Source organism: Sciurus vulgaris, assembly GCF_902686455.1.
Source record: "Sciurus vulgaris genome assembly, chromosome: 14".
Lineage (NCBI taxonomy): Eukaryota > Metazoa > Chordata > Mammalia > Rodentia > Sciuridae > Sciurus > Sciurus vulgaris.
The window spans coordinates 25,829,793-25,857,275 of NC_136475.1; the positions used below are offsets into that span (position 1 = coordinate 25,829,793).

Consider the following 27,483-nt stretch of genomic DNA (forward strand, 5'->3'; position numbering starts at 1 on the left):
GCTATGTAGGGGATGAAAGAGCTAAATCTTTACTTTCCATAGGAAATATGATGGAGGGAAAAGAAATAGTAACATGTCGTTCTTAAACATACCAAAATAATCAACTATTATGGTTACCTCTGGAACCCTGAAATGGCCTATGCGGAGCCTGTAAGGACTGTTTGATTTTTTTCTTTCTTTTCTTTTTTTTTTTAAATAATCTCAGTTCAACTATTTGACTATGTAAGCTTTTGAAAAATACAAACCTGAATTAAAAACAACTTTCACAGTTAATACATGACTGGGCCTGAACCTGAACCCATGCATATTAACTCCTAATCAGGTCAGGTTCATTAATTTGTGAGTCCTCATGGGGCTGTGCTTCTTAGTTTCTCCTCTACAATGCCCAGCCAGCACAAAGCAAGCCCTCAAACATGTTTCTAAATGATGGGAGAATGTGAAGGAATGGGATTGCTTTCTAACACAAGTAAAGTAAGGAAAGAAACGAATGAGAAGAGCAGAAGACTCTCAGCAGAAGAGCAGAGCAAAGAAACAAAGCGTGTGAGCACTGAGCAAGCATGGAACAAGGAGTGGGAGGAGCAATGAAAATTTGGAAGGGTAATTTGGAGCAGCGTGCCCAGGGACTAGGACACTGGTGCCTTGGTGCCTTGCAGACAGATCCATGTGGTCTCGAGCCTCAGTGGGTGGCTGGCTTGTTTTGCAATAGTGACAGTACCTTTCCAAATAGTTTCAGCTTTCTGGAATCCAAAGTAATTCCCAGCTCTCTAAAATCCTGAGTTCTGTAAGTAGCCCAACCACAGTACAACTGATTACTCTAAGCAGACACTGGGTGGGTAACCCCACAAGGGGTGGACAAAGGCAAGCAAGGCCTGGTGGAATGCATACACCAACAGCCCCATCCAGTTTTTTCATCTCTTTCTGCTCTTTACAAAAGCATTAAGATTCAGGACCGAAAGATTAATTAAGATTCTGGCGAACCCATGCATCTGCTATTACCATTATTCATATATTCACTTCTTACAAAATTTATTAAGTCATGTATTCTATGTCAAGTAGTGTGATTTAAAATCAGTACAAAGTTTCTGATTTTAAATAACTTACATTCTGATGGCAGAATGACTTAAAACATAACAGGTTAAGCAATATAACTGGCATAAACAAAAATACAGCAGAAAACAAAGGAAAAATAGACTCCATTTTTTAAAGTTTTTTTTATTAAGCACAATGTCAAGCCAAGGTAAAAGAGAGACACTACTCTAACCCACTCCTGCACAGTCATCACTGCTTTGATCATCAACTCACGACCAATCAATCTTGTTTCTCTTCCAAATCAATTGATTGTTTTCAAGACATCACACTATTTCATCCAGAAACATTTCCCTATGTATTTCTAGTACATAGAGACTTTTTCTTTAAACATAAAATTAATCTGAATCTTGAAAAGTTAGTAAGCCTTTTAAAAACTGAGGTATTATTAACATGATAAAACACACAGATCTTAATGTATTCAATTGAGTTCTAATATTTGTATACCCCTGAGTGACTACTCCCAAACAATAGATTTGCATGGCTCAGAAAATTTCCACATGCTCCTTTCTGGTCAATTTCATAACCCAGATAATCACTTTCTTGTTTCTATCACCATAGACCAATTTGGCCTGTTCTTGAGATTTCTTCCTTACAAGCATGTAGAAATAACTATATGTGTAAAGTTATATAAGGATATGTTCATGGAATGCTGAGGAGCCCAGGGAGGTTGAAGACTGATAAAGGACAAGACTAGAAGAGGGGGTTCATTGGAAAGTCAGGGTTTCCAGGTCATATGCAACAGTTGATTTCCAGGAACCAAGATTATTAAAAAAATTTTTCCCAGGGCCCCAAACTGATCTAAAAATTGTTAAGTTCTCTAATGTTTTCCTTCCTCCTCAAATTCCAGCTGAGAGTGACCAAGGCAGGAAGAGGGTTCTATATCCCCTGGCTCTTCACTCCCACCTTGTCCAGAGGACACTGCCATCTCAGAGAAGGGAACAAGCCCCCATGGCTTTCTTATAAGAGGACACAGTCTCTACCCCCATTTTAAGCAAGCAGTCCCAGATCCAAGGGGCAGCCTTACCATTATCTGGATCTCCCTCTTGCACACCTGGAGATCATGCTCATTGTTGACAAACATGCGTTTCAAGGCACATTTCATCCCATTGCTTGTCCTCACCAGAAACACGATAGCAAATCCACCTGCGAGAGAAACACACACACAAGCTCTTTTGAGTCATACTCAGAGTCATTCAGATGACTACTTGGCTGGAGGCTGGTGCTATTACTGTCAATGGTACTGATGCCACTATCAGTCAGCTCTTAAGGTCAGCCTGGCCTAGAAGTGTATGAGATGCTTGGAACTCAGACATATTACCTCTGGGACTCAGGAGCAAGAAATGCTCCTAAACACGTATCCAATGATGAAGGAAGAACAATAACTATCTTTCAAAGAGCCTACAAATAACAGATGAATGAACTGACGAAGAAAAAAGACCCAACTACATTCTAACCACTGTCCCAGGCTTTCTGATACTCTTTTAATGCTTACCACAATCCTGAGGCTAGGTGTTATTTTTCCTATTAAAACAATTACTAGCCAGGCACAGTGGCATATGCCGCTAATCCCAGCAGCTCAGGAGGCTGAGGCAGGAGAATCACCCTATCTCTAGATAAAATACAAAATAGGGCTAGGGATGTGGCTCAGTGGTTGAGTGCCCCTGGGTTCAATCCCCAGTACTAAAACAAACAAAAATGATTACTAGCTGAAGAAAACAAAGGCTCAAAGAGATTCAATTCAAATCCAGATTTATTTCACACATAAGTCCAGTACTCTTTCTCTCATCAGAAAGACTAGGAAGTTATTTCAATAAAGTGCTATTAAAAAGAGTTGTCAAGTGACCCAAGCAAGCATGGTGGCACATGCCTGTGATCCCAGCAACTCAGAGGCTACAGCTAGAGGATCACAAGTTTGAGATCAGCCTCAGTAACTTGGTGAGGCCCTGTCTCAAAATTAGAAATTAAAAAAGAGCTGGGGACATAGCTCAGTGGTAGAGTACCCCTGAATTCAATCCCCAATACTACACACACACAAAAACAAAGCTGTCAATCTATTTCAAGAATTTCATTTTCTCCTCACCCTTCCTCACTCCATCCCTCAATTCAAATTTAATAGTAGACCTTGAGGATTCCTCTTAGCCTCCCTAATTTATGGGTTATTGAGAAGATCCAAGATACAGGTATAAGAATGCTGTTCTACACAGCAGACATTAGGACTCAATTATTAGGAAGACGTTTTAACATCTGCACTAACCTTTCTCTAAAAGACAGTTCCCAGTTCGTTAATAGAAATTTATATAACTCTAACAGTAATTCCCAAATGCTCTAAATTTCTTAAAGCGTAAAGTTCCACAAATTCTTAGAACTCCTAACCTCAACCTTACTCCCAAAGCATTATGAGGTGTTCTGTGCCCTTTAAAAGGATTATCTAAACAAGGTGTGGCAAGATTATCAAAGAGAAAGGCTTTGGAATGAGCAGCAGTTATATTGAACACTCCATCCATTGGCCTGCTTGCATACCTTCATTATTTATATTGACTATGCTGTCCATTGACTCTTGGCAGCAAAAAAAAATCACTAGGTTATTCTTTGCACAGAGCCAGTCATTAATTGGGTACTATGAACACAGAGAAAAGTTATCAGCATGGGAAGTGGGCTGAGGTTATGATTTATCAAGGATGCAGCTCAGTGGAGCTGAGTGTTGGGGTTAGCAATCACCCGCAAATTTGAAGTAGATCAAAAAACAGCTATTATAAAGAAATAAGTCACAGGTACCATTCTAATGCCCCTGAGGTTCAATGGTCCTTAAGTACCTATGTATCAATGCCTACAGCATGTCCTATTTTATCTTTATATTCAAGTTAACTTGAGTAGGATTTTTTTCCTTGCAACCAAAAACATCTTAATCAAAAGCACTGTTTCATATTTTCATAAAAAACACATATAATTCTGTAAAGGAATATCTTTAATGAAATTAAATGTTCTAAATGTGCATTATGATAGCAATTTAGCAGACTGTATAGTTGCTGCCACTACCTTCTTTAACATTCAGATAAACAATAAATGTTATCATTCAGCCTTTAATTTTAACCACCATGTATCCTTGTATCTCACTACTATTTTCCATCTTCTTCTTAAACATTATCAATTCTAGAATTTTGAGTATTTACTTTTTATAAAACTAATTAACATGGAAAAATAAGGTCTTACTTCTCCCCTCCACACACAAAATTCCTAAATTCTAAGATGCATACTTTATATTTTGATAAGATGCATAATTATATTTTAATTTTTAGGGTATCAGAATTTATCTTGTAATAAATATGTACCTTTTTTTTTTTTTTTTTTGCATATTAAGCAGGTTTTATTTAAAGCTAATAATACAGACTTCTCCCGGCAGGGAGAAGGGGGCCATGGCTTAAATATGTACTTTTAATGCAGCAGTATTTATCTTCTTTTCCTCTCCCCAAAGTTATTAAAACATGATATCTATGCCCCCCGCCCTCAGTGATATTGGGGATTGGACCCAGGATCTCATATGTACTTTGCAGGTGCTCTATCACTGCATTCCCAGCCCTTTTTTATTTTAAGACAGGGTCTTGCTAAGTTGCCCAAGCTGGTCTCAAATTTATGATCCTACTGCCTCAGCCTCCCAAGTAGCTAGGATTACAGGTGTGTCCCACTGTGCCCAGACCCTGATGCATATTAGAACTGAGGAAAGTGGTAGTTAAATTATAAAATTTCTACTTATATTCATAATTATTTTGCACATGGTCCAAGTGGGTATTCATTTTACAGATACTTAGGATGCTTTAAAATGCCTATACACTATACACCCTACACTAGTAGCACTCTTGGATGACATTAAGTTCAAGAATTTTGCTATATTGGTGGAGCTTAGGAGTGAAGCTTAGGAGTCCAAATGCAAGTTATGAGCAGAACCTAGAGCAGTATCATTCACCTAACTGTCCAAAAAACATTCTAGTTCATATTTGGTAGAGAAAAACCATGTAATATCCTTTTAAGGAGACATTTGACAGTGCTTCAGAATAAAAGCTTGGAATGAATATTTCTTTATTGAACATAGTTAACCTTCATTTTATTGAGGGCTAAGGAGAGGAAGTGACAACAGAACATCTTCCACGAAGTTAAAAGAGAACTTGCAAATGAACTCCAAAACATACATATTAGCTCATACACTGGTTATCACAGTTCTTGCCTTTCTTGTCTGAAGAGCTTATGGAATATTCCGTGGCCCCCCCACCCCCAGGATCTGTATATGACATATTTTAAAGGCATTTCAATGTGTGATGTCTGGAACCACTAAAGGACCTGCTTTTAGAAGGCAGATGCTGCTGCAATTTGAGATAGCTGCCACCAGAGGGGGGCAGTGCTATAGCAGATGGGAGCAGTGCAGGTAGCAAGATGACCTTTCCAACCAGGAGAGATGAAATGGGTCACCTACCACATAATCCAGCAAGCACAATTGGTTGAGAAAAGCCAGCCCATATTCTTGAAGCCTGTTACCATGATAAATCTAAAAGCAAAGTAATGAATTACTATTCCTCACATAGATGCAACCACATCATTAAGCATTTATGCCTATAAAAGGGTTTGTTTGTAGATGAGGATTTAAACCATGAGATCAAAATCAAAAGCTTAGTGAGATTTGTCATTCTAAAGACATCAGTCACTATCACCTGTAGTTGACCAAACAGAGGTACAAACTATTCAATTAGAAGGTAGAGGGGAGACAGCACCACAAAAGCTACTTCTTGAGCACAGGTCCATATCCACCAGACTGACTCTCAGTCTGGACAGGATTCCAGGCTATTACAGAGGAGGCTTCCAAAAGAGAAGACTGAATAGAGGTGCTTATTTCAGACCCAGCTGCATCCCAAAATCTTGATTAAACAGAAAAATCCAAAGCAGCACAGAGGATGGTTTAAGCAGAGGTAAGGATATCTAACTGGCCTGTGCCAATCTCTCTGCTTTTGGCATTTTGTGAAACACTATGATAACCTCATCCATGCATTTATTGAATCACAGAGGGGAAAGGATCTGATCCACAAGTGAAGCAACCAGAATGATTTTGACACAGACACTCTGCCTATTGAATATGTAGGAATTTTTTTTATTTACATGAAGAAACTTGCTTTCTCCCATTTTCCCCAAAATACACAGCAGTCTGGGTCTAACTTTCTCTCCTTAATTTTTTATGGAAATGTAGAAGGATGTTTACTATTCACCATGAGTTTAGACATTTTGTCTGTTTGGTTCCCCTCTGGATCATCACACCCTAGAACAGTGCCTAACAAACCATGGGTACTCAATAATGACTTAACTTTCTTAATTATTACTACACAGAACAGAAAAGGCAACATAGTGTAGTGGAGACTATGGAAAACCAATGAGCATGACCCATACCAAGGGACAGCTACTATGCAACCCCAAATAGCTGTTATCATGTAGGAATGTGGACTGTTTTGTCAGCAACATTAATTTCTATGTAAAAGTTGGAAACCCAAAATTTTATGTGAAACCTCCAGATTTAAACACTGGCAACAAGTCAGATTTTAAATAAATGCTGGACAGGCCAACACTGCAGAGGCTAAAACCAACAAAAACAAAACAAAAAGTAAATAAACAAACCACACATCTGAAAGGCTTTAGGATTTCTGAGCCTCCAGAATTCTACCTCTGATCTAGTCTAACCCTTCATTTTACGGACAAAGAAAGAGAACACAGCTCGAGTTCCACAAAGTTAAAAGATACCTTGCAAATAAACTCCAGAATATACATATTGGCTCATATACTGGTTATTACAGTTCTTGCCTTTCTTGACTGAAGAGGAATATCACCACCACTCACTATTTGCATATGACTATTTTAAGGCATTTCAAAATAAATTATTTCACTTATATTTTCACAATAACTTAATGAGGCAGGTAAGTGACCTATTGTCCCCATTTTCCTAACAGGAACAAAATGTGGAGAGATTAAGTTCTTTACACAAGAATACACAGAGCTAGTTGGTAGTATACTTTGGACTAGATTGTTCATCTTTTCTTTTTAAGCCAACTTTACATACAACAAAATGCATCTGTTCTAAGTGTACAATTTTTCACAACTTCATACCCTCATAACTATCACAAGCAATCCATCACTGCCAACAGTTCTTCATGCCCCTCTTGCAGATAATCTCTCCTCTTCTCCCACATCATCACTAATAACTTCACACCTACTTTCCATCTTCATGGTTTTATTTGCCCTAGAATAAATATAATCAGAGGGCACACTTTTGTATTTGGCTACTTTCTTTCAGCACATGTCTGAAATTCATCCTCATTATTGTTACATGTAATCAGCAGTTTGGGGACTTTTCTTTCTTTTTTTTTTTTTTTTTTTTTTTTTTTTTGGTGCCATTGTGTTGTATAGATATTCCATGTTTGATTTATCTATTCACCCACTGAAGGACATTTGAATTGTTTCTAGTTTTTGGCTATTATGAATTTAACATGTGCACAAAAGTCTTTTTTATGGACATAGATAATCATTTGTCTTAGGTAAACTCTCAGGGACAGAACTGTTGGGTCATTCAGCGAGCGTACATTTGGTTTTACAAGAAACTACATAATAGTGCTCCACAGTGGCTGTACCTTTTCACATTTCCAAGAGCCACGTGATTGTTCCATAGCTTCACCAACTCTTGGTATTATGAGTCTTTTCATTTTGGCCATTCACCTTAGTGTGTACTAATATTATTTGGCTGTGATTTTAATTTGCTTTCCCTAGAGATCCTTCATGATTTAAACTCCTAAGATCAGCTGCCTCCCACCACTTTCCTGATAAAAGGCTTTAATAAGCACAGCACTGTGAAGTCACCAATGAAATTACTGATATAACTCTACCTTTCAAATAAGCGTTTTGACCTCCACTGGGAGAAAAAGGTGGCGAGAATTTAAAATACAACTCACACCTACACAGGCCGGGACTGAACTGCACAGCCGTGCTTCAGTCTTTGTAAGACCTGTGAAGAACGCAGGCCATGTACTACAACCTCCATCTGACTACCTGAGCGGTGTGTGTGTGTGTGTGTGTGTGTGTGTGTGTGTGTGTGTGTGTGTGTGTGTGTGTGTGTGTGTGTGTGATTATATAACCTCTAAAATCTCTTATTTACAACATCAATAAGAGATCAAAATCTTCAGCTGAAATTCTGTAAAGACAAATATAAATAAAACTGCCTCAGAAGCTTCGTCATGATAAGCCAACATCAGCAAAGGGGCTTTGGAAGTAGTGAGCAGTACCTCTCTTGGCTCTGATTCAAATACTGAATCATGCTGGACGGTACCAGGCCCGGGCCCAGTTCTGAATGAAGCAGGACACCAGTGACTTCCACTTAGCAAAAAAAAAAAAGTGAAGGCTGGGGGAGGTAAGGTGAGCAGACAGAGAAGGAAACCACCAAAATGATTATCCAAGCAGTGATGGGAAACAGCTGGGCAGACAATGAGAATGATTAGACCAGGAACACGAGACAAAGAAGCCGGTCTTGGTGCTGAGACAGGGTTTCTGGATTTGCTGCCAAAGAGGTTTTGCTGGATATTTTAAAATCAGGCCTAGATTGTAGGCACTAAAAACTGCCACCTGCATATTTCCTGCAGGTAAAAGGAAAGTTCACTTCCTAATATAAGTCCTATCTACACCTTCAGGAATGACATCCGCCTGTCTGAGACCCAAAGACACAAGCCAATGGAGCCAGAGGGTACCCTCATCCAGGGCCATTTCCTACTCAGTTTTCTACTTTCCTGGCCCACAAACTGTTTATCTTTGAAAATAAGGTTAAGCTCAATGGATGCTGCCTACTTAATGCTTTCTTTGAATTATCTGAGGAATAGAAAATGAACCCACAACAGTCTTCTAAAGCTTTTCTAAAGGGTCAGACAGAGAACCCATCTAGAGTGGAATTTACCCAGGAGATGTACAGTGAAAGGCCATCCTGGACAAGTTACTAGGTCTCTATGGCTTCTATTTTCTCATCTGCAGAAATGGAGACTAAATCAGCAGTGTTTCAATGGATTCCTCCAAGCCAGGATCATAGGTGACTCCACAGCAGCTGCATGAAGAAAAACCGGCTCAGCTTACGGGTCAGGCTCTGGACACAGCTTCCTTCTCAGTTTCAAACAAAGCAGCTCTGCTTTTGTCTGTTAAAAGTGATTGGGGAAAAGATGCTAGGACAAGAGGGGAACAACTGTTTTACAGGAGAGAAAAGTACCCCCCAAATATCAGTGGTTCTGTGTAAAAGTATTTTATGAAGATGAAAAACCACACCACTGCAAGTCAAACATAGTCCTCATTCATGGCCCACTATGGGCATAAATGCATCCAGGTGGCTTCTGGGGAGGGTGCTCCACCACTACATGCACTACGTGCAAAATGCAGTATTTCTTTGAAGCCCAAAAGGTTAGCCTCAAATCCCAACTCAGCACACTACCATCTCCCTGAGGCCATCTCTCCGCCTGCCACAGGCAGCTGAGCTCTCCCTCATAGCAGGTGGTAGGATTAAAGGGCAGGCAAAAACACCTAGCACCAAGGAGGCAGTGAAGGATAAAGGTGTTCCCCTCTTGCCCCTTTGTATCTGCCTGTGCCTCACAAAGTTCTAAATCTGGAATAGCTTCTTGAGATCAAGCCACAAACCCAGATGTCTAACAGTCCAGATAGAAGGAAGACAGCCCAAAGTATACACAAAATGTACAAAGAGGGGCCAATGACACATTTACTGCCAAGGAGATCCCAGGGAGGGGTGGAGACTGTGGCAAACCAGGAAGTGCATGCCCCCACTCCTGGGGCAGCCACTCAAGGCTAGCTAATTGTTGCCATGGAGGCACATGAGCCAAGAGGGATGCCAAGTCATGTGGGTTCCAAGAGAAGATGAATTTTTAGGTGACATTCCTGATTTTTAAATCCAAACAACAGACTTTTTAAACATCTCCTAAACTATGTTTGGCTTAAGGAAAACCTATCTTCAGGCCAGATCCAAACTAGATAGCCTACCTCAATCTTTTTCAGCGCCTGTATTACAAACTCTACCAGACCAACAGGGAGACTGAGGCACAGAGAAAAGCCTAAGTGGCCTCCCTAGTACTGCCATCTAGTGACAAAGTCCTCTCTACAGTGAGAACTTGGGTGCCCTGTGTATAGCATTTGTTGATGACCAAAAGTTGACATACCTATCCAGGATTTATTCACATTGACAGCAACTTTGGCAAAAGTTTCAGAAGAAACAACAATTTGCAGAACTCTAGAACAGATGGCAAGGAGCACAGCAAAGCTTTTACAGGAGAGAAAAGGTCAATCTGAAGCATGTGTCAGCAATGACTTCAGTGGGGGCTTGGGGATTTGTTTTTTTAACATCACTTGCCTCGAATTAAAAATTGCCATGTGCCAGCTCCTTCTGGGGAACATGTCAAAGCAGCCCTGTACCCAGGCAGAAAGAACACCCAGATGGGGGTGACTTGAGGCACTCAGCTCCCTCTCTCCAGCAGGGCTGTGGGCACAAAATCAGAACTTGGCGAGTGCTGGCAGTGGTACAGAATCATCAACAGAACCCAATCAAGGCCACAGTCCAGGCTGGACACAGCGCTGGCGGCTGGTTCTTCTTCTCTCAGGACTGCAGCCCCTGAGGAACATCTCCAGCTCAGGGGGTTTGGCAAGAGTCCTTGCCCAACTGTCAATTTTATCTCCCTTAGGAAAAGTACCTGCTTGCCCAGAACAAAAGGGAGGAGTTTTAAGAAATCAGGTTGGTTCAACATATCAGAGGCTTGTGAATTGCTGCACACAGAACCGGAGAACACGGGGCCTAAAGGGGGCCTTTCCCTGAGCTTCCTGGCTACATCTTCAACTGCACTGTGGCCCTGGAGTTAGCTATGTGGCAAATGTAGAAAGAAACAGTGAGACCCTGGTGGGGTCATGTTCTTTGTTCACCAAAATCCATAGAGCAGCTTCCCCAGGTCAAACTGAGCCATCTTCCGTTCTGATACTGTAGTCATACGGATCTTTTGAAGACAGAAACTGAGTACCTCTCAGCTGTATGAAACTCCTCAGTGGCTTCTCACCCCCACATCCACCGAAATAACACTCCCCATCTGCCTGTGGCCATGAGGCCTGAGGGGATGCACCCTCTCCAGCCCCCTTCCCACCCCACCAAGCTTTCCTCTGCGGACTGTTCCACCCATGGGGCCTTCTTGCTTCTCAGAGTTGCTCATGTCCAACCTGCCTAAGGAATCTCTGCCTGCCCTTCTCTCTTTGCCTTTTTCACCCCACTCTTGGCCTGACCAACTCCTAAAGCATCCTCTAGGTTTCAGGTCAAATGCTACTTCCGTGGCTAAACATTCAGATTGCCCCTGGCCCCCAATCCCTTCCAATCTGGTTGAGTCCCTGTTTCGCACATTCTTTACTTTTCCTTCAGGACATATTTTGAGTATAATTAAATACTTATGTGGTAATTCCTGGATTAATGCTTTCTTTCTGTGTACACTTTAAACTGTACGAGGGCAGGGACGATGACTAATCCACCGTGGCTTCTCTATCACCCACCACCACAGTGCCTGCTACATGGCAGGGACCCATGTGTTTTGTTACACAATTTGTTTGCCTAGTACTATAAAGGATGCCAAAACAAAACAACAAAGTAAAAATGATAACAACAAAAAACTCTACATGGTCCTATCCTTGCAGAAAGTTAGACTCCAGTATGAGCTAAAGGGGCCATACACTGACAGAACACTATCTCAGTAACAAAGTAGTCTACACCCACAGGGAAACCCCTGTGCAGCCCCGCCTGGCACATCTGAGAGCCGCATGAGGAGGATTCACCTGAACCCCTCATCCTCAGGCAATATGCTCATAGTGCAGCTCTCTGGGCTGTCAATAACAAACACTTATCCCCCACGATTTCTTCTCTCAAAAACAACACTTGAGCTAGAAATGAAAACTCTCTTCAGTTGAGAAGGAAAAGCAATCACACAGCCCCACATTCAATCCCACACCAATGCATCACCTGAAGGAGTGGGGAGCCTCTCAGGCAGAAACTATGCTCACCTCCTGAGACACTCACTGCACTCTTCTATCTAGTAAGTACTATGCCAGCAGAGTGGCTGAGGTCTGTCAAGGGACTGCTTCAGTGCCCACATGACCAGCCCCCATGCTGCAGGCTCCCAAGCTCTGGATCCGATCATTTCCACCACAATTTCCCTATGTGTTACTGGTGCAGTCTCCAAAGCAGAAAAGGGGGTTCAGCAAAGAGAAAATTCTGACTGATATTCTCTCAACTTCCAACAGTTAATTCCAGAGCATTCCAGGCTGACTTCATGCTTCAAAGCTCACTTAATTTTCCACATTTATCACCTCTGTACTAAGATCAGGTTAGGTGGAGCACTGCATTCTGTTCCAGGAAGGGCAGTTTTTTGTGTGCTGATCTCATTATGAGCACGTACTGGCATCAAAGGTGCATGATATAAAGTCTTCAACTCCTTGGGTTTCATCAGAACTGGGCCCCAGATACAAAAAATTTATCCAGGTCATCCTATCCTGCCCCAGCTCTCCTAGCTGTGGGAGGAAATAAGCTCTCATCTCACAAAGCAAACTGACATTTTCTCAGCTCCCAATGGTTAATTCCAGAGCATCCCAATTTAACTTCATATTAAAGCCTTTCCTCTGAGGTAGTAACATGACCATGCTACCTGTCACCCTCATTCATCAGTCCCTAGGATACGGTCTTTCCCCCAGGACTAGGTCCAGCTCACAATCTCCTTCCATCCTAGCTTACTCATCACTCAAGTGGATTTCACCAAGTCTTGACCATTTTACCCCAAACACAGAATCCATTCTTTCCACTCCATCCCTGATGTTCCTTCCTTAGCTCCTACCCTCCTCTTTCTTACAAAAGAACTGAGTCATAAGTTTCTGTGCTTCACACCTTTCTCTTCAAAAACACCTATCTAATAATTCCTTTTAAAAGTATTTACAAGTCCCCCCAAGTCAAAGTCTAAATTCCTTAATATATAAGGAATATATAAGCAGTATATAAGATCCTTTGTATTTTTTACCCATCTTATAAAATTTTTCAAACACACAGTAAAGTTAAAAAGATAGTACTGCAAATATCCATATGCCCACTACCTACAGTCTACAACTGTTAACATTGTGTTATACTTGTTTAGTCATCTATTTATCATTTGTCAATTTATCAACTTTTTATCAACTCATCTCATTTTTGTTGAATTTCCAAGTCAGTGGGGACCTCAGTGCATTTCACTCTAAATACTTAAACATACATATTTTAGTGTTCAGGGTTTGTGATGGTTAATTTGGTATGTCAGCTTTTTCTTCCTCTTTGATGCTGGGGATTGAACCCAAGGCTTTGTACAAGCTGGGCACACACTCTACCACTGAGCTACAGCCTCAGCTCTCGGGTATCGACTATACCGGTTTGAGGAATGGTTCAGTGTGTCTGTGGGAGTATTAATGCAGAATATTGGTGTGTGGGTCAGTGAGAAGTAACTGAGTGGGAAAGACCTGCCCTAAATATCATCCAACAGGCTAGGGAACCAAATGCAATGAAATCGTGGAAGATGGGGTACACTCATTCGCTTGGTGCTCTCACTTTTCCTGCCCTGGCAGATGTGTTTTCTGCTGCTATTGTGGCTGGATATCAAACTTTGTGTTCTTTGGTCTTTAGACTCTGGCTTGACCAGCAGTCCTCCAGGGGTGCTCTCAGGTTTTGGCCTTGGATAGGTGCTGCATCACTGGTCTCTAGTTCTGAACCTTTCAGTTTCTTGGCCTGAGCTACTCTTGATTTCTGGCTCTCCAGCTTGCTGCAAATGGCCACTTACTTTACAGGTTCTGTGATCCTGTAAGTCAATCTAATAAATCCCTTTCTTATAAATATATATTCTATTAATTCTGTTTCTCTAGAGAACCATGATTAATATAGGGTTCATGGTTCATTTTGGGGGTAGGAGGTAAATTAAATTTATTTACAGTGAAAGGTACAGATCTTCAGTATATTATTGGATGGATTTTGATAAATTCATATACACATATGTAACTCAAACCCCCATCAAGTTATAAACACTTTCCATCTCACAGAAAATTCCCTAGGCCCCTTTCAAGACAATCCTCACATCCCACCAGAGGCAAACACTATTTTGATTTTTTCATCTATTATTAGTTCTGCCTAATTTAGAACTTGCTTTTTTTAATGTAAGGCTATTTTACTCATCACAATGGCTTATATTGTTGAGTGTGTCCAGAGTTTATTAATTTTTGTTGCTGATTAATATTCCATTATTTCAATAAACCCTTTCATTCTTTCTCTTACATCTATGGTCACTTGGGTTATTTCAAATTGGGGGCTATTATAAGAAAGCTCTACACATACTTTAATGAGACTTTTTCTATTACATTTTTATTTCTTCATATTTCTTATATAAATACCTGAGAGTAGAAGTGCTGGCCACTTTCTTAATTTTATAAGAAACTGCCAGATCTTTTTCCATAGTGGCTATACCATTTTATACTCCCACCAATGATATATGACAATTCCAGAGGCTTTAAAATTTGAATATTTCTCCCTCCTCACCCAGCCCTGTCTCCCAATACCCTCTCCTCCCCTCTGCCCTTCCTCCCCCACCACTGAGTTTTCAGAACTCCAATCAGAACTTTCCTCCCAGCAGGTTTCATGTGCTACTCCCTCTATCTGGAATATCTTGTCCTTATTTTCTTCTTGATAAAAGGAGTTTAAGACTGTTAAAATGATACCTCTTCTCCAAAGTCACCCTGGTTTTCATATTATCACTGCACATTTGGCCTGTACCTGTATTTGGCTGCATTTCTCAAAATGTACTGTGATTATCTGGGATATGTTCATGTCTCCAGTGGATATACCAAGGCAAACAGGGAACCATTTTTGCCACATTGGTTGAAATGATACTTGTTATTTCCACACCAGTTTAAGATCTTTGAATGCTGTAAACAAACCCATAAGGACAATATGCTAGATTATTCTCTGGGTAGGGCACCAGAAAAATGAGTCACCAAAGAAAACAAAAATGCAAGAACAACTTTTTACTTCTCTTGGAATCCTTAGAGCTTAGCACATGATAATTAACAGATGTTTGATAAATTAATAGCAAATTATGTGGTTTCTCTACTTAAAATTTTCCTCTAGCTTTTGACGACTTATAAGATTAAATTACAACCTTAATGTGAAATACAAAGTGGATCACACTCTGGAAACTCATGCTGAACTCCTGAAAGCGCCTGGAAAGTGTCCTTTGATACCTCAGTGCTTTCTGTTTATAGTCTCGGTTGTAATGTATGCCCCCTCCCCTACAACCAGTAAATTTATAGCTCTAATCAAACCAGGATTGCTCTGTGAACTTTCACCCAAGAGAACACCTACCCCCTCCATACTCACCTTGATCTATCTTACCCTAATTATATCCCACCTGTTGTATACCAGTTTTTTTCAAAAGAACATTTTATTTCAATTTATTGTAAGAAACACAGTGGTCAAGTTTACCATACACTTCACTCCATGCTGAATCAGGAGAGGAGAACTAGCTCACATTCTTCCTTGAGAATTAGCTCATATTCTTCCTTGAGAATCTAAAGTAATGAATCAGGAATTATAATCAGATAGTTCTACACAACTATGCAGACCAAGTTGGTGACTACTGTTGGCCATGGGATATCACAAATAATCCGAAAAGAGTGTTCTGCAAAAAAGGCAAGAGAATGAAGTAGGTACTTAGAAGAAGATGCAGTCTGAAACTGAAGCTCCAAAGGAAGAGAGGCAGGTAGACAGAAGAGACACTTGGTAAACTTCCTAAACCCACAAAATTAAACTTAGCTTCCTGCTGCTGAGTTCTAGGAGGTTCCCTATATTTATTCAATAAATTCCTTTTTACTTAATCTAACTTGAATTAAATATCTGTTCTTAGTACCCAATGATCCTGATACCTTGCACCATTATGAGCTTTGATGTAATATAGAGTTTCAATAATTTTAACAGGTTCCTTTAACAAATATCCAGAACTTAAATGAGCATTAAAAATTATACTTGATCAATTAGAAATTCTAAGACTAGATTTACATAAAATAGAACTGGCATTAATGTAAGGTCAAGGAAGAAAAATTTTTTCCCAAAAATCTGTTTGGGAAAGAACAGTCACAGGGACCATTTCTTGAGCTCATGGATCAGGGTTAGACAGTGGGGGAGACAAGATCCCTACCACTCATATTTCAAAATATAGGTAGAAACAATTTTGAATATTTCCAACACAAAGAAAGGGTAAGTGTTCAAGTGACAGATATCCCAAATCCCTGATCTGATGATCATCATTGTATACATATATCAAAATGTTACACGGTATCCCATAATTATATACAATTATGTCTCAGTTAAAAATAAGTATTTTGGGGAAAAAAGAATGCCAACACTCAGAGCACTCATCTGGGGATGTTGGGAAGATGGCTTTTACCTAGGATTATCAGAAAGCAACCATAGAGACGAGAATTTAGCCTTCCAATGGGAGGATATCAGATGAAATGCAAGCTCAGTCGTGGATAAAGGGAGGCCTGTCAAGAGGGTAAGACTTCAAGAAGGACCAGGAGCACACACCAGCCCCAAACTGATGAGCTAAATTACGTCAGAGAAAAACTGCTTTTGGTGTAAAACCAGGGTCAGGACTAAGATGAGGGGAGTGAGGTCCTTATCTTGAACACAAAGAAAAATTCAACATTACCGATTTTTCCTTTAATTTGGGCTGGAGGATGGCTGGGCACAGCACTGTTACTGATTCTGTCATTATTTTAAATTCTCATATTTTAATCATCAGAGCTTTTGCATTAATTTTTATTTTTAAACACCAAATATTCTTTCTCCTGACTACTGAATTCAGGGGTTTCCTTCAATTCTGCACTTGAGGCAATGGCTCACCTAGTTTTTGCCCTGTGTGAACCCACTGTCTGCACAGTAGGGAAGTCTGCCCAGGCATCGACTTCCACGTGGTTCCTCCACCCTGTTCCACAGAAGCTCTGAGAGGTCAAGACACTCCTAAGGGGGTGGGGTGAGAGAAACTTAGTGAATGTCTCCAAAGGAAGAAGGAAGAAAAACAGTAATATGGAGTGGATTTCTGGCTCTTAGTGGGAGCTCAAGTGATGCAGTAAAGTTCCAGGGATGGTCCACTCCCAACCCGTCAGGGGCACAGCTAAGATCAGACTTGACTCAGGCCCCAAACAAAATGTAACAAAGCCAAACTTCACTGAAGCAGAGACCCAGCATTAACAACTGAGAAACCAAATGAGCAGACACTCATCAATTAGATACAACAGAGATAGAATGTGGGTTAGGGAGGGATGTGGGCCTGCCAATAGCCAGGGTCTTGGGGGCCTCAACAAAAGGTTAAAGAAGGGCTGGGTAGGGTGGTGTACTCCTGCAAACCCACTGGCTCAGGAGGCTGAGGCAGAAGATCTCAGTAACAGCAAGGCACAAGCAACTCAGTGAGACCCTATCTCTAAATAAAATACAAAAAAGGGCTAGGGATGTGGTTCAGTTCAATCCCTGGACCAAAAAAAAGGTGGAAGAAGGAGGCCACAATGTCAGTGCAGAATGGTCAGAAATAAAGAAAAAAAATATCTGAAGCTTAATTAGGATTCAGGAACCAAGACAAGCACCAGGAGAAACCAAGATGCCACAGGGTTTGGAAAAGTTTATGCCAAACAAGGAAGAGAAGTAGATCTGAAGACTGGAGGATCCCATTGGACCTGGAAGAAAGAGGAAAACAATTCTACTAGAGCATCTGGTACCACTGTCAAGGTTACAGGTCAAATCAAGTTGAGGAGAGGGAAAGGAATCATCAGCAAGCAGTCTGAGGTAGGCAGTCAGGCCTTCTGGTAGGAAAGTCAGCTGGCTGGTGCCTGGGAAGCAGTGAGCAGTATGTACCAAAAGCCCAGATAGATTTTTTGACCCCAAAATTCCACTTCTGGAAATCTATCTTAAGGAAATAATCTGAAATATTCATAAAATATGCCAAAAAGTTCAACATACAAATCTATGAGCATGAAAAATACAAACTACTTACGTATCCAATAAGAAGAAATTTGGTTTAAAAAATTAAAGTGTGTCTATACAAAAGCACATTGCACACCAGTAAAATATTTAATATTTTAAATAAATTAACATGTTCACAATACATTAAAAACAAAATGCAAAGCTCTAAGTTTATTAAAAGCACAGCTATGTCAAAATACATATGTATAGCAAAAAGACTAGAAGAAAATACAGTAAAATGTCATGACAAAGTACACAAAAAAATTTCTAAGACTGATTTACCTGAAGATAATGGGCTTATAGATGTTAATTTTTTCCTTATCCTTTTCTCTATTTTAAAATTTTTCTATAATGAAGGTATATGGTTTTTTTTAAACTGAAAAAAATTGGGTGGGGGATGTTTTTAAAGAATACCCTGCCTCCTATCCTGGGGAGGTGTGTTATAAGTCTCCAAAAAGGATTAGGAACACAGCAACACCTACCCATGAGCTAACTACTCCAGGGGGACCTTCCTCTGTCTTTCGTGTAAAACTAAGGCCAGGACTAGGGTAAGGAAAGTGAGGCACTTGCCTAAATGAACCTCAAGTCCCGTTCAGAGGACTGCCAAACCCACAACAGTCAAGATAAATAATATTTTACTGCAATGTTTTCTAAAATCCAAATTAGGGCAAAAAAAAAAAAAAATCCATTATATATTTCAAATAAAGACAGGATTAGTATTTATTTTTTCTTTTGTCTAAGGTTCTGATATGGCTGGTCACAGCCATGTTACTGACCCTGTATTTATTTTAAATTTATGTACTTTGTTCATCATGGGGTTTTGCCTTAGTTTCTAGGCTTCCTGTAATCTCAACTGGCTAATTTCCTGGAAAATGTTTTCACCATGGTCAGGGCGGTGAGGAGGCCCAATGCCTGTCTAGTCTGCTGGCAGTGCTAAGCAGGAACAAAAGAAGAGAGCCTCACACTCTCTCCCAGGTTCTGCCAGACCATAACTCCCACAAAGCCCTCCTCACCCTGGCTAGCCCAACTTCTCTGTCAAGTGACCTTCTTGGATTAAAAGAGAAAAAATCCTTTCCATTCAGAAGGCATACATTGAGTGGCACTCCCTCCCCAACCACAAGGGGAGTATTAGTATTTTAACAGAATACTGTTCTAAATTATTTACATGTTAACAATTATACTCAAGTTTTAATTGAGGTATAAACATATGATGTATACATAAACATTCAAAAAGCAAGTGAACGAAAGTAAATTATAATAATTAGCTGAATTAGCCCTATTTAAGGGAGGTTTATCAGGACCTAGGTCCATTTGGTTATATATCTGCACGTACCTGAAAAAGAAAGAAAAAAAAGGTGGGGGGGGCTCTACAGCCTCATTTTTACAAAATCAAATCACTGACCACAAAACATCACCACTCTAGACAGCAGTCTGAAAAACTGCTCTGGTAATAACAAAAATATAATCCAAATATAAGTTGGAAGAAACAGACAACATAATGCTGCATGGCCTACTCCTCATCAGACCTTCACATCTTTCAGCTACTTTACGGCACATCTGTTTAGGACACATCCAAAAATAGCAATGTAGAGATTCAGCTCCGTGCCAAGCACTTTCACATGTATTATCTAATTGCATCCTCATGACAGCCCTGTGAGGCGGGTATTATTATACCCATCTTGCCAAAGGGGACCAACCACAGGTCCTATAAGCAGAACTCCAGCCTTCTGCCCCAAAGCTGAGTGTGCCCAATGCCCTTGGCCTGTGCTTACCAGGCTCATTTCCTAAAGCCCACCCACCAAACATGCTTCTGAAGAATCCTCAGCACTAGATATCCTACTGTGATTTTTCTCATTGTGTTACCCAACTTCCACTAGAGACTCAATTTCCATTTTATCAGTAAAGAGAATGAGGTACAGCAAAACAAGGAATTCACTGAAGTTTCCAGGTCTGACTTCTGGCCCCATGTAATTAGAGTGGGCCAGTGTGCAGACCTAAGGATCTAGGGTACGTGGCACAATTCACTCCCCGACTGAGGGAGAAGAGATGTTTTAACACTCCTCCTATCGTGCTCCTATTAGGTTAAACCCCTATCCCCCCAGGGCAGGGAGAGCTGAGTGGCAATGTGCGAGACTGCCAAGAACCTACCTGTGCATTGGCTTTCAGCACATCATCCTTACCTTCCAGCACAGTGGAGATCATTTCCCACTGACCGTGGGAGGGATCTCAACTGTGAAGCCTGAGTTACAATTTCTTCCTTCCTGGCCCTGACCCTTCTTCTCTTGACCCTTGTGTTTACCCTAACAGCAGGAGGCTGGACGCAGTCAGTCTACACTGTGTCAAAAAGGAGTCCAGGTATTGGCAAGCCCTCTCCTTATCATCCCCATGTTTGTTTCCACAGGAGGCAGAGGGCCCTGGACCAAGGGGGAGCACATTTCAATGGGGGCCGGCATTCTAGGTCAGGGACAGATTGAGAATGATGTTCTTAAATTCGCCATTCGTATCCCTTTCACTTTCACAAAGGCACTTAAAAAATTGAGGCTCCCAGAACAACCTGATCCAAGTTGGTGGGGAAGGCCACAGGTGGAGAGGAGTAGGATGTAGAACTTACTGCGTTCCCTACTCTCCTCCCGCAGGGCAATAAAAGGGAACACAGGCACCTCACCTCTCAGCTTTTAAGCAGTAATTAATTGTTCAAAGTCAAGGGTTTTCAATGAAGTGAAAAAATGGTTAGCATTAGACAAAATCATATCATTCACATATCCCAATAGGGTCACATTAGTAAGAACAGATGATGGGAGTGTGGAAAGTGTTTCCTGTGAAATTTTGAACAGAAAGATGCCTTGAGGCTTTTCTCAGAATGCCGAGTATTAAGAGATGCTGACTGTAGTGGGAAGCCTGCTTCATTGCAATTAGTGATTCAATCCCAAGGAAACCCGAGAGTCCAACGCTGAGCACATCACCAACTGGCTCACACTAGAGTTCAAATGCAAAGAGATCCTATTCCCAGGTACAACACCTTGTCCCCACACCACTGATCGATACAGCACAGCCACCCATTTTGTACCTAAAATCATTTTCAAGGTCAAAAGCATAATTTTAAGAAATCCCAACACCAAAAGGGGTTTCCACACATTTTCTTCTACTACCCCAAACTACCAAGTGTTTTCAAGTCCTAAAAAGTTCTGAATGCACCCAGCATGCCTCAAATGTCACACCCCTCCCTCTTCTGAGTTCCCAAAATCTGTCCTTGCTTCCTTCCCTTGCCCTGTCTCTAGAGCCTATTATTCCCCCTTTAGGGGCTTCACTCTAGAAATTGCCTCCCCGCCGCCCCTGGATTTTCAATTGCTCCTCTATTCCACCAGTATTTAAACATGCTACAAAGTCTCTCCAATCTTAGAAATAAAGAAAATCTTTTTGTCCCTTTCTTGATCCAGCTGGCTACCTCTCTTCATGACCAGACATTTAAAATACTCATTTTCTCTCTCCCTTCCTTTTCCATAGTCTACTTCCCAGTTCTCAGGGGAAAAAATGGGGCTTCTGCCCTCTCCAAGGTACAATACCTCTTTGTGGCTCAATCCAGGAGACACTTTTCCAAGTGCCCTCTCACATGACAGCTGTGTAACACTTTTCACTGGTGACATTCTTCCAAGTCCAAATACCCTTCCTTTGGAGTCCAAAGGGAAGGACAGAACATGTTCTGTTTTTCCCCTACATCTCTGTCCACTTCTTCATCTCCTTCAGAGCTCCTCATTTCTTCTGTTCCTTAAATGCTAGTGTGTCACCAGGGTTCAGTCCTCCGCCATCTCTGTTCACTCTGTAACTGCTCTGTGGGTCCTGGGTGATCTCAACCCTTAACCACAAGCACTACACTCATGATACCAACGACTCTCTCCAGAGGTCCAGACCTAGAATGACTTGAGCACTCTCACCCCATCCATGGACCTGATGGATACTTCCACTTGAGATTTTTTTTTTTTTTTGGTACTGGGGGCACACCACTGAGTTACATCTCCAGTTCTTTTTATTTTTATTGACACAGTCTCACTAAGTTGCTGAGGCTGGCCTTGAACTTGTGATCCTCCTGTCTCAGCCTCCTGAGTCACTGGGATTGTAGGCATCTGCCATCATACCTGGCTGTATTTGTAATTTTCACAGGAACCCAAAACTTAGCCCCAGCTATCTCCTTCATAAAACCTTCCCTGCTTCATCTCCTGTGTTTCTTATGACTGTAAATCTGACTGCCATTTACCCTATGTCCTATTTTCAAAATCTCCCTCTCCCCAGCATCTAACTAAATAATCTTGATTTTTCCCAAATCTTGATTTTTCTCTTTCAAGTTCACTTACTTTTGCCCATATTCACTACCTCTACCTTGTTTCTGATCCTCCTCATTTTTCTCCTGGAATACTACAATTTCTCGGTGTTCTCTTAGAACAGAAACCTTTGAGGGGGGCTGCCTAATTCAATGACTCAAAGTTCTCTGGACATGCCCTCTCCCCAACTAGTCATGTTTGTACCAAATAACACCATCACAGACACCTGACCAAAGCTGACTTTCAGATTTTCTCTCCCAGGAAAGTGAATGTGGTATAAATCTGTGCAGGCAACTTCAATCTTGTGCAAGAGAAAGTGGGGGCTGTACAACAAGCAAACTGACCTCATGAACTGGAGAACAGAGAAAGTCCATCTGCAGCAAAACAGAAGCCCAAAGCAGGAGCAGACAACAACAGAGGTGCCAGAGAAAGAGCCAGTTCCTGAAAGCCTCTTTCTTCCTAATGTCAGCCATACTGCAAGGGCCAACAGCACTCTCGCCCCTCGACTCCATGAGACACTCCCCTCTTATCTTTTTCAAAATTTCTCTTCTTATTTCAGCTAATTAGGTAGGTACCTGCCATGTGTCCACCAAGAATCTTGGCTAATACCACTCAGTTCTCCTCATGGAGTCTCAGTCCCCATCTATAAAATATAAGATTGAATTAGATGGACTCTGAAGGTTTTAAGCATTAACACACTATATTTTCCAAGCAGAGTATGTATTTTTCCCCCTATTTACTCTATGTGAAAAATAAATGGTTACCTCTTACCCAAGAACAGTCAAATGCATGTTTTAGGGTTGTGTTTTAATAATCAAGTTTTTAAAAGATGCTGAGCTTAAAAGCAAGTAAAAATATATTTTTAAACCAAATTAAGTGTTTCATTCTTGTCAATTTTCAACCCATTTACTAAAACTGTACAATTTATGTATTTATTTTTTTTAAAAGCTCTGGGTTAAAACATTTCTCTGCAATTTAGCAGATCTCATTTGGCATTCTGCAGGTGGGCCAGTCATTGTCAACATGTTTTTATATGAACATAGTTAGAAAATATTTTCATTATTCATTTTTATATTATTGCAAAAAAAAAAGATTCACTTTATGACACTACTGTTATGGTTTAGGTGTGTGGTGTACCCTGAAAGTTCATGTGTTAGAAAGGCAAGAATTTTGCAGAGGTAAAATGACTGGGTTGAGTCTCAATTTAATCCACTGATACGGATTAACTGGATAGTAATTGTAAGCAGGTAGGGTGTGGCTGAAGGAAGTAGGCCACTGGAGGCATGCCTTTGGTATTCATATTCTGACCCCAGTGACCGCCCCCCCCTCTGTTTCCGGATTTCCATGTCTCAAGCTGCTTTCCTTCTCCACACACTTCCACCATGATATTCTGCTTCACCTCTGGCCCAGAGGTATGGAGTTGTCTGTCTCTGGACCGAGACCTTTAAAACCATGAGCCAAATAAACTTTTCCTTCTAATTTTTCTTGTCAGGTCTTTTGGTCTCAGCAATGAAAAAGCCGACTAAAACTTTTGTCCTCTCAAGAGTTACAAGATAAATTCATAAGGCACTTATTAAGTGTCCAACACACAAAGTACATATTACACTGCTGATAAAGTACTTGGTAAATTGCTAAATGCTGATAAAGGGTCGCTGAGTGGCGACCTGGGACTCAATTTTTTTATAAAGCCTCCCAGATAACACACATCACCTGCCAGTTTGGAGCACTGCTACACCAGGGTTAGGAGATATTTTAGGTCTCTGAAATAAAAAGTAAAAACTACAGTATACTGAGAATACTTAGAATAGAATCAGAGTATCTCTTAATATTAGAAACCTGAGAGAGAGAGAGAGAGAGAGAGAGAGAGAGAGAGAGAGAGAGCGCGCGCGAGCGCACGCGCAAAAGGAAGGAAGGAGGGATGGACAGACTGATAGTATGTGTGTGACTAAATCAAACAAACCCCACCAATAGTCAGGGGCAGGAGAAGTGCTGAGGAAGTCTGGCCTTGATGTCTTCTTGTCTCGGGGAGGACGGTAATGACTGCCAACTCCTATTCTCCTGAAAAGACTTGGTACTGGGGGAAAGTACCATATCCACATTTTAAAGGCCATTCGAAATAGCACAGAGAAGACTCCTCTTTGCCATATCTCTGCTCAAGTTAGTCTGAATGTTAGGAATCAGGAGAAAGAGGGAGGTGAGAGTAAGGTTGTTTCACAAAAGGGCTCCACAAGAAGTAGGGGTCAAAGGGAAGAGAAGAGGCAGACTCAGCTGTGGAAATAAAATCTTCTGTTCCAGAGTCATTGCAAATACACACAAAATGCTGATATTTAACATCTTGAAACTTCTCTGGGACAAGGAAGATTCTGCTGCTGGAAGCTGAGAAACCAGAGAGTCCCACATCACCCTCCACGGTTCCATCCGACTATGTCGTCACACACCCACCAGAGTTGTGTGTGACTGTCACTGCACAGCACTCTGGGCAACATTTCAAACAAATCTCCACGTGAGAGATACCAGGGGGCAAAATAAAGGCCAATGGTCCTGGAGTCAGGAGAACTCCACAAATGTCCTGGTCCACAATGACAAGTTATGACCTTAAGCAAGGCACCACACTCTTCTGGGCTGTAGTTTCCTTATTGGTAAAATTAAAAAGTTGTGACACTGGATTAAAGAGAAAAATCTCTGACCTTTGGAGCTAGGTATCTGCCATATTTCGGTGATTCTTCAGGAATATGGAACATGCAACATGTGTTTCTAAATTCTATACAGGAATTTGAATATCAGTTCTTTAAAAGACAACACTGCTTTCATACTGAGGGTGGGAGTGAGCAACAGAAGGAAATAATTCCAAGCAGTTCTCTGATAGCTGAGCAGTAGGGGAAGGAGTTGGCCAAGCACTCCTTCCTTAGGGATGGGCACTCTCTACTGCTCCAATCGCTCTCTGATTTCCCTGACATCGGCACATTTTTGAAACACAATGGCAAAGAGATTTTCTTTTCTTTCTTTCTTTTTTTTTTTTGTACTAGAGATCGAACCCAGGGCCTCAAACATGCAAGGCAGACACTCTACCACTGAATTATATTCCCAGACCCCTTCAAGATTCTCTTAAAGAGTATTCAGAAAGTTGGGAGAATTTCCTTAAAAGCCACTCTGTGTCCACTGTCCAAGCAGCACCAGCAGTGGTTAGTATCCTGGTCTTAGCCATCTGGCTAACAGTCCAAAGACCCCTTTCAGCCTGGGCGCAGGACCCAGCAGCAGTCAGTAGACACTCCCTTCAGCTGCCACAGTCCTCACATAGGAGGGTTTCTCTTCTGATTCTTGATCCTGAGTCTCACTGGAGGTAACTCATCAGGCACTCTGAGCACAGAGCCTGAATTTCAATTCTAAGTTAATTTAGTTCCTCCCCACCCCCCAAGATTGTAGCTATTTTTCCAAAAAAATAATTTTCATCTGTAGTACAAAACACCTACTTTGGAGTGGGGCAGGAGTGCTGGGGATTGAACCCAGAGGAGCTTTACCACTGAGCTATACTACACACCCAGCCCTTTTTATTTTATTATTATTATTTTTTTATTGTAAATCAATGTCTTACTAAGTTGCTTAGGGTCTTGCTAAGTTTCTGAGGTTGGCCTTGAACTTATGATCCTCCTGCCTCAGCCTCCCAGCCACAGAAAACACATACAACTTTTTTTTTTTTTTTTTTTTTTTTTGCTCTTTCTCTTGAGCAGAGAAAAATGTCTTCGTTGGTTCTCTAGGTAGATGTGGGATCTAAGTCATATTCTGACAGCCATCTTCACCTGAACACACCTCCTAACACCAGAGTGTCTTCTACAGAATAATTAACCTTCCACCACTGCTGTTCATGCTAATGGGGAACATCTGCTCTGGAGCCCTCAAAAGCTGGATCATCTTCCTTGCCCCCAATCCACCAATCTTCAAGAAAGGCATCATGTTTCTAGTGCAGTTTACCTAACACACACACACACACACACACACACACACACACACACACACACCCCTGCTCCCTTAACGATCTAGCCTCCTCCTGGAAAAGCACAATCAGGGGATCCTAACCAGGCAGGCTTGACTCCTAAGCAGATGGCAGGCCTCATAATTAGGTCATTACATAATACCTCTTCTCTAACCAGCTTCCCCACACTTCATTCCGAGACTCTGGGTTGATGAGCTTTACACTGTGGTTACTTTAATTATAATTCGCTCTTGGGAACACAGTAATACCATGTTTTGAAAAAAGGAAAGAAACCGGGTGAGAGAGTGTAAGAGAAATAAAAATTGGAAGGTTGTTTTTCCTTCAGTTTTGAGTAGTCAAGACTTTACTGGTAACTTCTGTTGGTGTCTTGGTATCCCAACCTGTCAGAGACTCAAGTCAATCCCCTGGTGCACTGGTTCATTACAGGCTTCGTGTGTTATATCACGTGACTGAATGTCTAAGGGATACCACATCACATTTAGGTATCACGTGAGGCTCTTGGCCACACATTACTGAGCTAGGACTGCACGAGGGTGCCACATGGAAGCTGCTCCTGTCAGTGACCTCCAACCCCAGGCACTCAAGAGACTCATTTACAACCAAGAACTTTAATGTTTTCCAGGCCATTCCCAGTGCAGGTTTCCCACTCTGGTCTTAATTCTCCTGGAGTTAATCATACCCTAAAAATCACCCAACACCAAAGTCACCATTCTTACCAATCTGTTAGTGTTTACAGAACCCTAGGTATCATTCCTGGTATCTGTACAGATAGTCTACAGTTTACAAAAGGCAAACACCATATACATGGTCTCATTTCCTCCTTAAAATAAATATGAATTATCATTCTATAGATTCAAAAACTGAGCCCCCCATAAATGTCACCCAAAAAAGCACATACAAATTAAAGCTATAATTTAGGATTAAAAGAAGAGACTATTCTATTAAAAGGAGAGATTCGTGATCATCAGCTGTCT

At 41.1% G+C, this 27,483-nt stretch overlaps 1 protein-coding gene across 21 annotated transcripts in view; it reads right to left on the bottom strand.

Moving 5' to 3' along the window:
- The window catches only part of AAK1 (AP2 associated kinase 1), a 180,540-nt gene that overhangs the window by 88,243 nt on the left and 64,814 nt on the right, over positions 1 to 27,483 (bottom strand). For all 21 annotated transcript variants that reach the window (XM_079110819.1, XM_079110822.1, XM_079110823.1 and 18 more), the window contains exon 3: positions 2,114 to 2,232. In XM_079110819.1, the coding sequence (XP_078966945.1) occupies positions 2,114 to 2,232 (119 nt within the window). The remainder of the gene's footprint in view (positions 1 to 2,113; positions 2,233 to 27,483) is intronic.